At 43.3% G+C, this 14,596-nt stretch overlaps 1 protein-coding gene across 4 annotated transcripts in view; it reads left to right on the top strand.

The window, feature by feature from the left end:
• HSPBAP1 (HSPB1 associated protein 1) overlaps window positions 1-12,633 on the top strand; it is an 87,562-nt gene extending 74,929 nt beyond the window's left edge. For 3 of the 4 annotated variants that reach the window (XM_089523338.1, XM_089523339.1, XM_089523341.1), the window contains exons 6-8: window positions 413-496; window positions 6,099-6,209; window positions 12,066-12,633. In XM_089523338.1, coding sequence (XP_089379464.1) covers window positions 413-496; window positions 6,099-6,209; window positions 12,066-12,602 — 732 coding nt within the window. In that variant the 3' untranslated portion in view covers window positions 12,603-12,633. The remainder of the gene's footprint in view (window positions 1-412; window positions 497-6,098; window positions 6,210-12,065) is intronic. The other variant, XM_089523340.1, reaches the window with a different exon arrangement.
• The last annotated feature ends 1,963 nt before the right edge of the window (window positions 12,634-14,596 follow it).

Genomic DNA, 14,596 nt, shown 5'->3' on the forward strand with positions numbered 1-14,596 from the left:
GCAAAATGTCAGGAATAAATTATTCTAGAATATGGCCACATAGCCCAAAAATCCACAGAAAACTATGGATTCCAGCCGTGAAAGCCTTCGACTTCACAATGAATTCATTTGAGTTTTTTAATGTTACATATAGTATTGCCTTTTCTTTTGCAAACTCTTCTGCATACTCATTTGAATGAAAGAGAGGAGCAGAAGTGTTAAATAATATAATTGTAAAACAACACCAACAGATTCTTTGCATGCTTCAGCTGCAAAAGGGAACAATGTTAATAGTTTAGAAAGTGTTTAAGTTGTAGTCTCCAACAACATATTCTTTAAATTTAAGGAAAATGTTATAATTGAGAAAAAGGATTTTGGGGGAAGATTTCAGCAATGTTTTAATTTCTGTGGGTAATCTTCTCTCTCCTTTCAGGTCCTGTTTGTTCCCAGGCACTGGTGGCATTATGTAGAATGCATTGACCCCATCACTGTTAGTGTAAATTCTTGGATTGAACTGGTAATTTCTTCTTACTTCTCTCTAATTCTTGCTACTTATACAGAGCTTGGAAAGATCTCTTTTTTCCTACCACAACTTTCAGACTTGCCCAACCAGCATGTACTATGTGGCTTGGAGGACTTCTTCAGACCTTTCTATCCCCAACCAATGGACTGAAGCATGGGACAACAAGTGAAGCTCTGCCCTCTTCCTCCATGTGATCATGATCATGTATATGAGGGACAGGGAACATGTGGCACACAGGCCACATGAAGCTCCTGGGCCACACTTTATAGCCTCTAAAGACCCCCACTGGTCCCCAAAAGCCACCTGAAGCTTCCAAACGTTTTTTTTACAAGAGCTGCAGTGAAGCTATTAGGCAAAAATCAACCAAATTTTGTGACCAATGTGCCACAATGCATGTACATATGCAAAAAACAGCATCAACATAACAACGACAACCCATCCAACTGCCAATACTTTCTCAGTATTCCCGCCCTCTCTCAAATACATTCTTTCCCTGCCATTTCTCCTTTCAAATGGTGACAAGAAATGATGTGACATAACTTCCAGTATCTATTTTGAGGAAACATGGAGGGAAAATAAGGTATTTTGGCACACTGAGGTGGGGGTGTTGGAGGGGTTGAGGGTGAAAAATTAGCCCTCGGTTCTGCACAGTTGTCCGCAGTCCGCTCCCTGAGTTTAAATCAGTGGTTCTCAGTTGTGGATCCCCAGGCACTGTTATTCTTCAAATCCTAAAACTGGTCAGGATGGTTGGTGCTCAGGGATTCTACAAGTTTTAGTCTAACAATAACTTGAATTTAGGGATCAATGCTCTGCATTCTAGAGAGATTAGAGTGGTCTTTATTCAGACTTAATAAGCCTAGAAATTACTTTAGGCCAGGAGGTTTAGCAAACCAATGTCATCCATATGTTTTGGACTACAGTTCCCATAATCCCTGGCTATTGGGCATGTTGCCTGGGTTTATAGGAATTATAGCCTAAAACACTTAAGAGCATCAAGTCCTCTACCCTTGGCTCTGTACTCCAGTTCTTGTATGTTTGAAAATCTATATCCATCTCTTGATGTTTCCTGTAGCAGTTCTTTTAAAGTAGAACAGCACAATAGCAGCAGAAATCACATTTGACAAGGAGGTAGTTCCTTTGCAGAGATATGAGGATAATCAGGAGCAAAATTAAGATACTTTCAACATGTCCTTTTTAGGGGGAAATGATACTGTTTCACCTTCCCTGTGGGAAAGATATCATCTCCTGGTTGTAGGGTGGGCAACCTGTGATCATGTTGAACTCATTCTCTCTAATCATTTGGTTATGCTGACTTAAGGCTGATGGTGTTGTAGCACTGCAACACCCGGAGGGGCACAGGTTATATCTCCCTGTGTTACAGGTGCCTTTGTCATCTTTTTTTTTTAATTACCATGTCATGGCAGTCAAGCATAACCAAATCAGATTATGCTCTAGTCCACTGTACTAGCCATACCTAACATCCTCTACCCTGAGATTAAAAACTTCACAAACAATATAAGATTTGAGCAGCTACTAAACTGAATGTGGATATTATTTTAACCTGAGGAGTGCCTGCATCTAATCTTGGCAGCGACAGCTGATTATACCCTATTATCCCTTGAGATGACAGCAACATTACTTTTTAGATGTAGGGTTATCTATCTTGAAAAAATAATGCGTGACATGGGTGCTAAAACTGAATATCAAGAACATTTCCATTATTCACTCAAGCAGTTCTGGCTTCCAGCACTAACCAGCTGCTATCAGTTTGATAGGATAGGTGTGTATCATGCCAGCTTCACTAGCCTTACCAATACAATTAATTATTTTTGGAGACCTTGCAATAGGAGGATAATGTTTTAATTTGTTTTCAACACCCTGAGACCACTCCAGGACTTGCATCCTAAAATAAATGATTAATGTTATTCATGGATTCCATCAGACAGAATGAACTTTCTGGGTTAAACGCCTTGAAGTGCTTGTGAGTTTTCATGTACTGAAGACAAGGTGGCCAAAATGTTGACATTTTAAAATGTTAATAGTTAAACTGAAATGTTTCCATCTTGTGAAACTACATTGTGATAATATCAAAAGGTCTGGAGGAAGGATATTAAAAATCTCCAGGAGGAATCCTTTCCGGGCAATACCAGTTTTGGTAAAATGTCCACTTACATTGAGTTTATCAGGTACAGGACATTTTCCTACACATGTATTTCACTTAGCAGTTATCATGGGCTTTTTAGTCACAAGTTTATGTACATTAACTGAAGATGGTCCTAAGACTACATGATACATTATGACTGAACAAAATGAAATAATCCTTAGCTTTTGTGAAGTGGTAGTGGCTTTGAAGGAAGAAATGTGGATTCATTGAACATGACTGCAAATTTCTTTTCTGCCTGATGACACTCTGATCCTAAATTTTGATTGCCATTTTAGGTGAAATTCCATAGCAACCTTGTCAGTGAATGCCCAAGTGTTTGCTTGAAGTTGTCCTTCTGCAGTAGTACTTCCCCCCTCCCCATTACATTCAGAATTTTATTACAAATTACAAGGGTTTCTGAACTGAAGAACCCAAACTTCTTAATAAAGGAGACTAACTAAATAGAGCCCTAGTGGCACAATGGTTAAATGCCTGTACTGCAGCCACTCACTCATAAACCACAAGGTTGTGAGTTCAATACCAGTTGGGGGCTCAAGGTTGACTCAGCCTGGTGTCCTTCCATAGGTCACTAAAATGAGTACTCAGCTTGTTGGGGGCAGTTAGCTTACACTTTGTAAACCACCTAGTAGATTGGTAAGCAGTATAGAAATGTACTTGTTTATCTGCATTGCCTGAATCTAAAACATTTGGGAATTTATTGCATAGCATTAGTCTGAACTGATAGACAAGAGAGACTGACCCAAGACCAGTACAGGCTGCAAAATCTGTGTGGCAGGAATAGGGAACTTTTGCCATTCTTACAACACTGCAATCAACTACTTCCTGTCCTAGCATGGACAGTGGTACGAAGTTGTAGACCAAAATATTTGGTGTGTCAAAGATTCCCCACCTCCTGTTATACAGGTTGCTTTCTGTCTTCAGTATAGGAATGTAGCAGGAGAAGAGGTCTCTGTTCTTCACTCATAGAATATTTTCCAGGCCTCCATTATCTGCAAACTAACAGTTTGCTACTCTTTCATGACTGTTCCAGTAACTGAAGTTTGCATTTTCTTTATCTCCATACTTCTTTTCAAAAATGTGAGCAAGCGACCCACACTTATTCAATCTCTTCACCCTGTAACTTAGTCCACGAAACTGGTGTCTCCTTGTCCCTTGAACAGTCCCCAGATCTAAAGCAATTTAGTTGAATAGGCCTGGGCATCTTGTTCTGATGGAAACCCTAAATTAGTCTTGGTATTTCATTGCCTAAAGGCAACCAAGAAAGACACAACAGCTTGTAACTTGTAAGACTCAATTACTGGATTCTTGTTTCATCTTTAAAAGCTGTGTGTTGGTATCCTTCGTTAAAGACAACATTTCCTCCACATACATACACCAGCTTCAATTGCTGTTTAAGGCTCCAATAATACATGACTAGGCTGGTGATACTGTCAGATGACAGTATGCTCCCTGGAATTTAAAATAATTTAGTCTTGCATTTGTAATAGTTCCCAAGGCGTTCGCTGTCTCGCAGCAATATCCTTTGTGTCTTCAGAGCTTAAATCATTTAGAGACACAATTTGGGACATGCCTTTTTGATCTTCCTAAATTAAAGATCCTATATGTTAGATGCTATCCCTGTGGTATAAATTAAGGATCACAAGCCTCAATTAACAAGGCACTAATGCAATGTATTGTCTGCCAATTAGTAAAATGTGATTGCTTGATCATGTGGCGTTTATGGGCATATTATGCACTGAAAGCCTAGCTGTGATTATAAGAGATGCTAATCCCGGGGGTGTAGGGGATTGCATATTCTTATGAGAGGCTTCACTTCCAAATACTTGGGCCCAAATCCAGTTTCCAGTCCCAACTAGAATAAACCTACTGAATCAAAGGAAGTTAACTTTCAATTGGTCTGCTCTTTTTCAGCAGGCAAAGACTTCTTAATTTAGGCCTTTGGCTCTTAACTTAGGCAGCAGAAGGGTCTTTTAATGGGGTATCCTGTGCTATTATCTTTTTTTCCCTTCACTTTTTCAAATGTGTCTTAAATCTGTACAACTCAAAACGGTCATCCCTATATGTTGGTCCCTGAGCCATTGATGGCCAGTCTCTGGTGAGCTTCCAGGAAAGAAAATAATAATTAGGCACAAATATAGTGCTGGTCCCCCACATCAGATAGTCTAGGAAGCACTATTTTAAGCTGCTTTAACATTGTGCTTTTAATAAAATTGTTTATTTGGTTTGTTTTTTTTTTAAAACTTTTTATTAATATGATTTTAGCTGTACTTTGTTTCAATTTGTTATAAGCTGTGTTAGATCCCATGCTGGGAGAAAGGGCGGATATGAATTGGGCAAACAAACAAGCAGGCTTGGCTCCCATTGAATTCAGTGGGTTTATTGTAGTTGGGATAAGCAATTTATTATAGGACTTGGTATTCATATAATGCACAAATTCATTTTGAAGCCTCTAGAATGATTGCATGAGTTGCTGGTTTCTTTTAGTGAATTTGAGACAGCTGTATATTAAAAGTTAGTCAAATGGTACAAATACATATGGAGTACCCATCCTGGATCTTTGCGTACGTATATCCTCTTGAGTGCATCTGAGATATATTGTACACAGCCCAAAAGACCCTGTTTATCTGTATTTGCATTAAATGTTGCTGAATTCACTTTCCTTCCCTTGTGTCAATGAACTGGAGCTTTCCTGAAGTTTCCTGGGTTTCCAGAGGCTTGCCTTCCACTCTGAGAGATTATAGTTTCTCAGTGTGGAAGGAAGGGAGAATTTAGTAAGTGCCACTGTGTGAAACTCAGTGTTAATTAGCAAGTAAGCTGATTTGCCCCCAACAGTCTGGGTACTCATTTTAGCGACCTCAGAAGGATGCAAGCCTGAGTCAAGCTTGGGCCCTTTTGCTGGTCTTGAACTCGCAACCTTGTGGTTTTGAGTGAAAAACCTCTTCTGACATGGATTTTGGAACAAGAAAGTCAGGGGGCAATAGCTCTAGGCTCCTCCAACCCCAAATAATCTGGCAAAATTGCACCATAAAAGCTCTTCTATGTTGTTGAGATTCCTCACGCATTATCAAAAACTGTCTTAAATTATTATGCACTAAGAAATACTAAGACAGATGTTGTTGAGCCCTTCCAGGAATAGTAAAGACTGTCTGCAGTCTGTCCTGTGCATACTTACATGGTAGTAAGCACCACTGAACACATGGGAAGCACTTCTGTTTAGACACTGTGCTTGTAAGAGTTCATATTTAAGAATGTTTGAATGATAATGGATGAGAAAAGTAATTTCCCCTGCTCCTGAAAATACTTGAACCACACACCTTAAAAACAGTTTTGGGGACCATACCTATTCTGTTTCTTTCTTTCTGTTTCATCTCTGCCACCTGCCCTTCTTTCAACATAATTCCAATTGCCAAATGAATAATTTGTTTATTATAGGATGCAGACCATGAAGCCCGCGTAGAAGAGGCAATAACTCGAACACTGATATGTGCAATCAAATCTGCAGAAACCCCTGATGCATCAGATTCCTGGCTCAACCCCACTGAGGTCAAATGTTCCTTTTCATTACTCAGCCATGGTTCCTACACACTCTTGCCTGGGCAAAATGTTTGTAATGCTACAGTGCTCTGCTATCCCTCCAGTTTTTACAAAATCAATTTTTAATATTTCTAGTCTGACAGAAGAAAAGTCTGTGATGTTCCCCATAATCTTAGATTAGCATTGCAGAGAAACAGCCCTGATATATAGCAGAATGTATTACATATATTTGTATTAGCTGTTGTAAAATAGGTACTGACCAAGTCAAAGAGCAGGCAGAAAAAAGTATTATTAATGGAGGTCTGTATTGTAGAGAGGGGGGTGCTGGACCCTTTCATACTGCAAATTATAGCACTTTGGTTCAACTTTAAGTGCCATAGGTTGCATCTTGTGGAATACTGGGAGCTGTAATTTCAGGAGACACTAGGGCGAATAATTCTAAATGCCACATGAAACTAACGATCTCCGGATTCCATTGGATGCAGCCATGACAATAAAAGTGGCTATCAAAGTGCTATAATTGTGTAGTATGAAAGGGCCCAGCGTATAATCAAATTAAAAACAAGGAGAGTCCAATGAACATAAGAACGACCTCTTGATGGGAAGAGCTATTCAACAGTGGAATACCTCAGAAGGTGGTAGACTTCCCTGAATTTGAGGTTTTTAAACTGAAATTAGATAGACACTTCACAGGGTTGCTTTACCAGTGAAATTATGCATGGCTGGGAGTTTGGCTAGCTGGTTGTTGTCTTCCTTCCAACTCAGCTTGACTATTCCTGCCAGAGAGTAGTTATCAGACATTTTTTAGCTTAAAAGGGTGCAAACAGTCTGTGAATTGGTGGCATTCCATGAAAGCTGGCTGGTGGGAAACATCCAACCCGAGGTGGGGACGTGGAGTGTTGGGCCTTTCAAATCTGACTGGACACTAGGGCTTTGGAGAGCGAAGGCTGTTGGAATGCTTAAAAAGTGGTGCCCAAAGCCAGAAAGGAGGAGAAGTCAGCTGGATCATGAGCCGCTAAGAACTGAAGAGGACATCAGGCAGTAGAAGAGCCCAGGAGAAAGATGAAAATAGTCAGACATGGCTAGTTAATCCATGGCCACAGGGTGGTGAATCCTGTCCTGAATTTGCCACCATTCTTCCTATAGGTGCTCCAAGTTTAATCAGAGCTCTTATGGTGCCAAACTTGGGCCCAGGATTGGGAGTGCTCCTGTTCAACTTGGAGAAGCAGCAATAAAACCAAGAGTGGATTTGCTATCCCAAGAACTTGTCTAAGGACTTTATAGAAAGCAGCAAGAGATCAGCAACAGGAAGTCACTGAAGAAGTAAGGTTGAGGTAGGGTTGCGCTGGATGAATAAGCATGAAGTCTCCTTTGGCAATAGCCCTCCAGAAGTCAAAAGAGAGAAAAGCTGTTTTTAGACTGTCAGTTGTTGGACCACATGGAAAACTTCTAGGGAAGAGATCAGTACTTTAACATTCCAGTCCAAGCCAACCAGCTACAGCCTAACTTATTTCTTCTTCGTGGTCTCTGCAAATCATACAAATGGGTTGTACTGTGCCTGCGCAGTGCTGCTCAGAAAACTTCTAGAATCACCGGGCAAAGTTAACTTTGCAACTTTTTGGTGGTAGCTCCGCCCAACCCTTATAAACCCCCTGCGTTCCTGCTCTTTCCTCAGTTCCTTCTTTCCACCGTGTTACCTGCTTTAGGAACTTTGCTTCTGCTTCTGCTACGTTTTCACTGGAATTTGACCATCAGACTGTGTTGACCTCTCTTGATCTGACCCCCTGTGTACTGTTGACCTCTTCTGCGCGTCCAACAACCTTGCTTACGGACATTGATTCGGTTAACGATGTCTCTGGCACCATTCACGTCTGTGGTGGTAAGATCCCCGGGCAGGATCCCCACTCTTTGTGCCTTCTTTGCCCCAGCGAGACTCACAATCCCAAGGCCTGTATCCTGTGCAAATCCATGGCAAGGTACCGGGTTGGCTCATCACTTCAGCCCATTATTCCACAGACTGCTCAGCCAATTCCATGGCGGAAGCTATTGCCCTTAGAAGGCACGCTTGGCTCCATTCATCAGATCTCAACTCAAATGCGAAGGCCACCATCGAAGACATGACCTTCGATGACACAGGCCTATTCAACTGCAAGACTGATGAGAGGCTCAACTTCAATACCATATGAAGGCGGCCACCAAAAAGCATGGTATGTCTACGCCTTCTCAGACTCCGTTTCGCAAGCGCCAGAGGCAATGGTATGGCCAGGGCCGGTGACCCTTCTTTAACATCTAGGCCTCCATAACCTCCGACTTGTGGGTCCTTGACATCGTCTGTAGGGGCTATGCCCTCGAATTCAAAGAGTTCCCTCCAACTGGAGCTGTGGTTTCTACCACCCCCGCCAGACACCCTTCTCGACGAAGTACACACTCTTTTGTCTAAGGGCGCAATCTCGCCTGTAGACCCTTCTCAAGCCCCAACATGTTTCTTTTCCAAGTACTTCACGGTCCCCAAGGTCAATGGGGGTATTAGGCCCATTCTGGACTTGAGATCTCTCAACTCCTACCTCGTCTACCGTTAGTTCCGTATGGTAACTCTTGCCTCTATTCTGCCCTTGTTGCACCAGGGCCTGTGGTTCACGACGATCGACTTGAAGTATGCCTATTTCCACGTGGGGATTCGGGAGAACCACCGGAGATTCCTAGCCTTTGCCGTCAGTCCTGACATCTATCAGTACAATGTCCTTCCCTTTCGTCTCTCCATGGCTCTGAGGGTCTTCACCAAGTGCATGGCCCTGATCGTCGCCTACACCAGAGAGGCTCCAGAGTCTTTCCGTACCTGGACGACTGGCTCTTTGTCACCCCTCCGTAGAATAACTACAGAGATATGTATGCTTTGCCCTCTCCCTCCTCGCATCCCTCGGGCTCGTGGTAAACTTGGAAAAGTCTCATCTTTCTCCATCCAGGAAGATCAAATTCATTGGCACTGTCCTCGATTCCGAAGACTGCGTCACTTATCTCCCTCAGGACCGTTTCCACGCTCTCTGCTCTTCAGTCAGGACTTGCCTTACCCACAGGTGAGTGAAGGCCAGCGATGTCCAGGTAGTCCTAGGACACATGGCTTCGACGACATTCATGACCCCGTGGGCAAGACTGCGGTTTCGGCCCCTGCAGTCATGGTTCCTGTTGGCTTTCAATGCACTAACAGACCCTCCGTCCAAGTGGCTCACCGTCCCAAGACCTGTCGCCTGCTCCCTCTGTTGGTGGCTCGACTCCCGGAACATCTGCGTCGGCGTGCCTTTTTCTCCTCTACAGCCTCAAGTCACCCTGACGACTGATGCGTCCATGGAAGGTTGGGGCGCCCACATGTCAAATCTCTTCATCAAAGACAAGTGGTCTCTCGCAGAACAGTCCCTCCACATCAATGCCCTGGAGATGCTGGCCTTGGAAAAGGCCTTGAGAGCCTTTGACACGAACCTTGCCACGCTTCGCATCTTGAACTGATGCATCTCGAAAGGGATTCTGCTCCAAGCAATTCACTTGCCCGGAGAGGAGAACCATTTAGCCGACCACCTCAGCAGATCTTTTTCAGTCTGCCACGAGTGGAGGCTCCATCCCGAGACAGTCAACAACCTCTTCAGTCGGTGGGGAACTCCCCAGATCAACCTCTTCGCAACCGCTCTCAACAGCCACAGTCCCCAGTTATGCTCCTGAGCACGCAATGAGGACTCCCTCAGAGATGTGTTTGCTTTTGCTTGGTCAGGAGAGATGCTGTACGCCTTCCCTCCATTCCCACTGATCACCAGAGTGGTGTCCAAGATGACAAGGAACCGCTTGAATGCCATCCTGATCCCCCCTTGGTGACCGAGACAGCCGTGATTCCTGTTTCTGCTCCACTTCTCCAGGAGACAGTTTCTCCACCTCGAGTTCTGTCCAGAGCTCCTCACTCTCCAGGACGGACGTGTTCGGCATCCCGACATCATCAACCTACCGATGGTGGCATGGAGGCTCCGGCCTTAGACTCGCTACCTCCCTCAGTACGGACGGTGATCTTGGCTGCCCAGAAACCGTCCACTATGAAGCCCTACGCTTCCAAATGGAAGAAGTTCCTGGATTTCCTCCCTGCGAGAGGCCTTGCTCCATCCCAAGTGACGACACCAGATGTGTTGGAGTTCGTGATGGCACTTTTGGAGGCGGGGCTGAGCCTCACCTCTCTCAAGTGCTACCTTTCTGCCATTTGTTCCCAATTTCAGTTTGATGGCAGACCTTTTTTCAGGGACCCTCTTGTGAAGAGTTTCTTGAAAGGTTGCAACAACCTTCATCCCCTGGTCTTGGTACCAACACCTGCTTGGAGTTTGGACGCTGTGCTGTCTGCCCTCCAATCCAACCCATGGCCACTTCGGACTTGAGACTCTTGACTTGGAAGACAACCTTCCTTGTGGCCATCACTTCTGTCCACTGTGCGGGCGAACTTTGTGCATTGCGGAGGGATCAGCCTTTCCTTAGGTTTCATAAGGATAAGGTTGTTCTCCGCACTGACATTACCTTTCTGCCTAAGCTGGTGTCTACCTTCCACATGTGTCAAGACATTGTTCTACCGACCCTGGCCTCAAACCCGACCACTGATGCCAAATGCTGCTTGCACACCTTGGACATTTGGAGGGCTTTGGCCTTCTATTTGGACAGAACTGTGGGTTCAAGCCGTTCCGAGAGACTTTTTCAATGCTATTCGGGACTGAAGTTGGGACTGCCTGTGTCTGCGCAGAGGCTTTCCAAATGGGTGGCTGGTACCAGCCACCTCTGCTATGAACTCTTGGGCAGACCTCTCCCGACCAGGGTTCTGTCTCATGCAACTAGGGTGGTAGCGACATCCTCTGCTTTCTTGACTGGGGTCCCATTGGAGGATGTCTGCAAGGCTGCTGTTTGGTCCCAGCCCTTGACTTTCATCAAACACTATAGGCTGGACACCAGGGCCAAACGGGATGCAGCCTTTGGGAGGGCAGTGTTGGTTTCAGGCTTACATTGATTGCACTGCATTCCATTTGTTTACATGTTTGAAAGGGATGTCTTTTTGCCTGAATTGGCTTGGTTTACAGCATTTCTATGGTTTACATACCGGTCTTGCATAACCTAATGTGCTGTTATGTGCCTTATGACCTAAACAGGTTAAAATGCTATTTATTTAAGTACTAAAACAACTGACACAGTTTTTGGGGTCAAAGAAGCTTTATTGTGATTAATAAACACAGTTATTTGAACCTTACTTGGGTGTCAATTGTGTTTCTTCGAGTGGTCATCTGCGAATACATACAGATCCTGCCCGTCCTCCCCTCAGTGTCCTGCTCTTCATTGGCTCATTTTCATGTCGCTCACGTGGTGTAAATTTTGGAACTGGGGAAAGAGTGGGAACGCAGGGAGATTATTAGAGATGGCCGGAGCTACCGCCAAAAAGTTGCAAAGTTAACTTTGCCCAGTGATTCTAGAAGTTTTCCGAACAGCACTGCGCAGGCACAGTACAAACCCATTTGTATGTATTCACAGATGACCACTCGAAGAAACACTGTTACAGGTATGCAACCTGTCCTTATTTATACCCCGCTCTTCAGCCAAGGCTATGTTAATTGTGGTGGACTCCAGCTGGAATATTAATTGTTAATATGGCAACAGTTAGAAGTTTAGTCTAAATACCATTTCAAGTCACAGTTAAAACCAGCATTAGCAGTTAATTATATTTTAGTTTAGTGAGGATATATGGATCAGTACATACAATTTGGGATTAACAATTCGATCTTAAGAGTTGCAGGTTTGGAGGTTCTGAAGGTGCTTTTTATATTTATATATATATATATATATATATTTACTTTTTAGGTTGAAGTAACATCTCATGAAACCAACTTCCAGTACTTAAATGAAGCTGTGTCTGCATATTTAGAGCACCAGAAGACCAGTAGAAGTGGTGGATCTCGTGATGCTGAGGGAATTCTTCAAGATCCATGTAAAAAAAGGAAAACCCAAGTAAACGCAGAACTAGGGGACTTAAGATTCAACCTCTGTGAATCCCATTTAACAGGAATCAAAACAAAAAACTTTGAAAAAATTCCCTTTGGACCAAAACTCTTGCAGGTTTTACCACTGTCTCAGGCAACATGTGTAACAGAAACAGCTGAGCATATCTCCCAAGACCTTTTCAGTGAAAATCATGGATGCTTTGGAAGATTACACAATGCAGGGAACACATTTGGAAAAGGTAGTGATCCCAAAGTATCTGTTGATCAGAAAGATCAAGACTTGAGTGCTGATTCCCCACAAACAGTCATTAGCACAAATGATTTGCTAGATTGTGTCCTGCATCCCCAAGTTGTCAGCTTAATGACTCATCTTTTGCTGGAAAGGGCAAGTGTTTAACATTCTATGTACTTTTCTTTTTGAAAAATAAAGGTCTAATCAAATGTGGTGTATACGGTTCTTCCATTTATTTACTCAGGAATAACACTCCAGCGGCATTTTTAAAAGTATAGTTGTAGGCTTTGAGCCATTATGGTGCAGTGGTTTGAGTGTTGGACTGTGACACGAGACGAGGGATGATTCCCAGCTTGGCCATGAAACCCATTGGGTGACCTTGGGCAAGTCACAAGCCTCAGGGGAGAGCATTGGCAAGCCTCCTCTGAACAAATCTTGCCAAGAAACCCCCATAATAGGGTTGCCATTTAGTCGGAAATGACCTGAAGGCACACAAGGACAACAGGTTTTCAAACAGCATAGCAGTCAAGCATGTCAAAGCTTTTGAGGACAAATGAAAATTATATTGTCATTAAAATGCTTAGCATTCTTGCCAAATAAGCTTTACAACAAAGTTGTCTGGCTAGTCAGTATTATTCTCCCTGTATTGCAGATGTCCGCTCCATCTGATGATGCAGAATGTATCTGCAGTTTTTAGAGAAAAATAAGATGCACTGAGATAGAACATCTGTTTTCTGGAGGAGAAAATATATACAGCAGTCTCCGGGGTCTTTCTGGGCTAATGTCATTTGGCATGTGAGTAAATGAGCTTTCTCTGTATGTGACAGTGCTAGCAAATCTTAATGGTTAAAAGCATGAACTGTGAGATGAAATTCACATCAGCATGAACCCAATGGGTCAGGGACCTCAGGGAAACTGTTCCCTCTCTTCTTTTTTTCTAGTATCAGTTTAATTGTGTCCTTCGTAGACCCACCTGTAATTATTAAATGCACAGAGTGCTCCTTTTAAATGCAAGGGGGCCAGGGGGAAACCCACATACATGCCAGGAGTTTCCTTCTACATCCACTTCCTTCTGTCCATCTTTTTTCAGCTGCTTCCTAGAACATGACAAACATGAAAATTCTTTTCCTCCCTGGGAGTTAGATTGTGGGCTCATAGATTAGTGTTTACAGGATATTGATGGAGAGTGGAGGAAGAAATCAGCAGACAAAAGGGATTAGTGCATATTTTGTATTGTCTCTGGCTGGATTGAATGTCTTAAAATGAATCCTGCAGGGGTCTTACCATACTGTGTTGCTGGACATCTGCTTATGGCTTTTGCAGTGCTATATGGGATTCAATTCTATACACACTTGGCTTGGAGGAAATCCCATAGAAACCATCAGAGCTTACTATTGAGTAGACATGTATCAGATTGTCCTGTTAAATTTCTGTTTTACTTGAAACAGACATTCAGGACCACTGGCTAATATCCAACATACCAGTTTATGTTTGTCAGGCCACCTCTCAGTTCCCAGCTTGCACAAACCACATTCCAAAACTCCCTCCACCATAGTTAAAACTGAACTTATCACCTCATCACTATACCCACAAGTTTTGTATTTCTGTAGCTGTTCATACAGCATGATTATAAAGGTCCTTTCTGGGCATCAGTTCACTCCATGCATCTGAGGAAGTAGACCAAATCTACAAAAGCTTATGCTACAACAACTTTTGCTCAGTTAGTCTCAAAGCTGCTACAAGATCACTTTGCATCCAACACACTAGTTTGGCATGCGGAGCAATGATATTTAGATCTGTTTGTTGGACTATGACTCTGGAGACCAGGTTCAATTCCCACTTTGGCCATGAAAGCCATTGGGTGGCCTTGGCCATGTCACACACTCTCAGCCTCAGGAAAAGGCAATGACAAACCTTCTCTGGACAAATTTTGCCAGGAAGACCCCATGATAGGTTTGCTTTAGGGTCACTGTAAGTCAAAAACAACTTGAAGGCACACAACAGCAGTGGGACAGGGCCTAAATACCCTAAAGGCTCAAGAGTCTATCTGATCTTGGAAGCTAAGCAAGGTTAGCCCTGCTTAGTTCTTAGATGGGAGACTGCCAACAAACACCAGGCGCTGTTGGCTATATTTCAGAGGAAGGAACTGGTAAAACCAT

This window comes from Sceloporus occidentalis, unplaced genomic scaffold (assembly GCF_023333645.1).
Source record: "Sceloporus occidentalis isolate IW3139 unplaced genomic scaffold, rSceOcc1.0.p SCAF_4, whole genome shotgun sequence".
Classification (NCBI taxonomy): Eukaryota; Metazoa; Chordata; class Lepidosauria; order Squamata; family Phrynosomatidae; genus Sceloporus; species Sceloporus occidentalis.